General features: G+C 41.0%; 1 protein-coding gene across 1 annotated transcript in view; it reads right to left on the bottom strand.

Annotated features, from left to right (window-relative positions):
* Nucleotides 1-1,360, bottom strand: part of LOC107731577 (partitioning defective 6 homolog gamma-like) — a 46,694-nt gene extending 45,334 nt beyond the window's left edge. Inside the window, exon 1 of the mRNA XM_016542698.1 lies at nt 1,034-1,360. Within this exon, the coding sequence (XP_016398184.1) occupies nt 1,034-1,108 (75 nt within the window). The 5' untranslated portion in view covers nt 1,109-1,360. The remainder of the gene's footprint in view (nt 1-1,033) is intronic.
* Nucleotides 1,361-1,642: the final 282 nt, after the last annotated feature.

The following is a 1,642-nucleotide window of genomic DNA, read 5'->3' as shown; positions in this document are numbered from 1 at the left end:
AGACAGACAGATACTTGGACAGACGGACGGACTGATGGATGGATAGATACTTGGACGGATGGATGGATAGATACTTGGACGGATGGATGGATAGATACTTGGACGGATGGATGGATAGATACTTGGACAGATACTTGGACAGACGGACGGACTGATGGATGGATAGATACTTGGACGGATGGATGGATAGATACTTGGACGGATAGATAGATAGATAGATACTTGGACAGATGGACTGATGGATAGATAGATAGATAGATAGATACTTGGACGGATGGATAGATATTAATCCCATTTCCCCACTGAGTTTAATAAAGTATTCATGTTGTTAGCCGCTGGTGTTAGTACAGTATGTGCTTTGGGTGAGTAATACAAGAAACAAAAGTTTCACTTTGTCCAACTGACACAAATAAAAGAGCCCATCCCAGTGAATCAGCTCTCATGTTTGCTCTTGTCAAATGTGTAAATATGTTCTTGTGTTGACTGGATACTATTTTCGGACAGCTGGAAATGAGGACAGTATTTAACCTGTCCTGATGTGAGGATCCCAAACACACAAAACTTCAGACAGCAGTGCGAAGGCAAGAGCAGAAAGCTCCCATCTGAGAGCCACATGCTGCATGCAGACTAAAACACAGCGCTGAACGAGGATTTGTGCTTGATATTTTGCAGATTGTATATTCATCTGGAGACTTAAATCACGAAAATTATAAACGCTGTCCATTAGTGTGACAGTTCAAGCGCCAAAACGGTTGTGCTGTATCTCATTTTACTGGAGACGACTAAAAGTTAAGCAGAAACGCTGATGAAACCAAACGCAATTCTCAAAAGTAAAGTAAACGCTATTTTAAAATGCTCGTAATTGAGTAAACTATGCGAAAATCAGACTAGTGCTTATATGGCATATTTGACAAGGGCTAACCAAAGTTAGCCATCCCTGGTTTTTTTTTTTCCATCTAAAAATATACAACATAACTATGCAACGAAATTATTCTCGTAAAATATTTTCATGCATGCATTTCATACAACTCACCTTGCTTTTCACTTCCACGGCGTTCATGTTCAAGCTACGCAAAGATTGCGATTTATTATTAAAGCTCCGGTTCATCTCGCTCGCTTGAAACTTTTCAGCCCGTCCAGGATGATGGGCTCGTATTATACTGAACGTCCAGCCTTCACTTTCAAAATGCGGAAAAGGTAGTCCTCGGAGGCTGCGTGACAGTTTTTCCTAAGTTGAGGTCGCGCTGTGTCTCGGCCACTTCACAAAACTTCTGCAGAAAACTAGGTGAAAGACAAATCAGCGCCTCTCACTAGAAGGAGTGGGCTAAATTTTCACAAATTACATCATCGCTCTCTTTCTCGGTTCACTGGCCCTACTATGGCTTGGCTTGGCTTATGAATATTAAATACGTAATGTGACGCGATCACGCTAGCGGTAACTGATTGGCTGAATAGCGAACGTTAGGAAGTGGGCGGAGATTAGCTGGCGAAGTGTGAGTGAACGTTCAGTTGAACACAAAAAAAATGTAAGGCATTTTTGTTCTTTTCATTTTAAAAATTTCAAATTAAAATGTAAAATGCTCGTCATCCCCATCCATCAGTAGAAATATAGGTAGTCAGGAGTTTTCCCTTCAGAAAGTGG

This window comes from Sinocyclocheilus rhinocerous, unplaced genomic scaffold (assembly GCF_001515625.1).
Source record: "Sinocyclocheilus rhinocerous isolate Xijiao unplaced genomic scaffold, SAMN03320098_v1.1 scaffold429, whole genome shotgun sequence".
NCBI lineage: Eukaryota > Metazoa > Chordata > Actinopteri > Cypriniformes > Cyprinidae > Sinocyclocheilus > Sinocyclocheilus rhinocerous.
The sequence above is the reverse complement of the archived record's forward strand: the minus strand, read 5'-3'. Positions and strand labels throughout refer to the sequence as shown.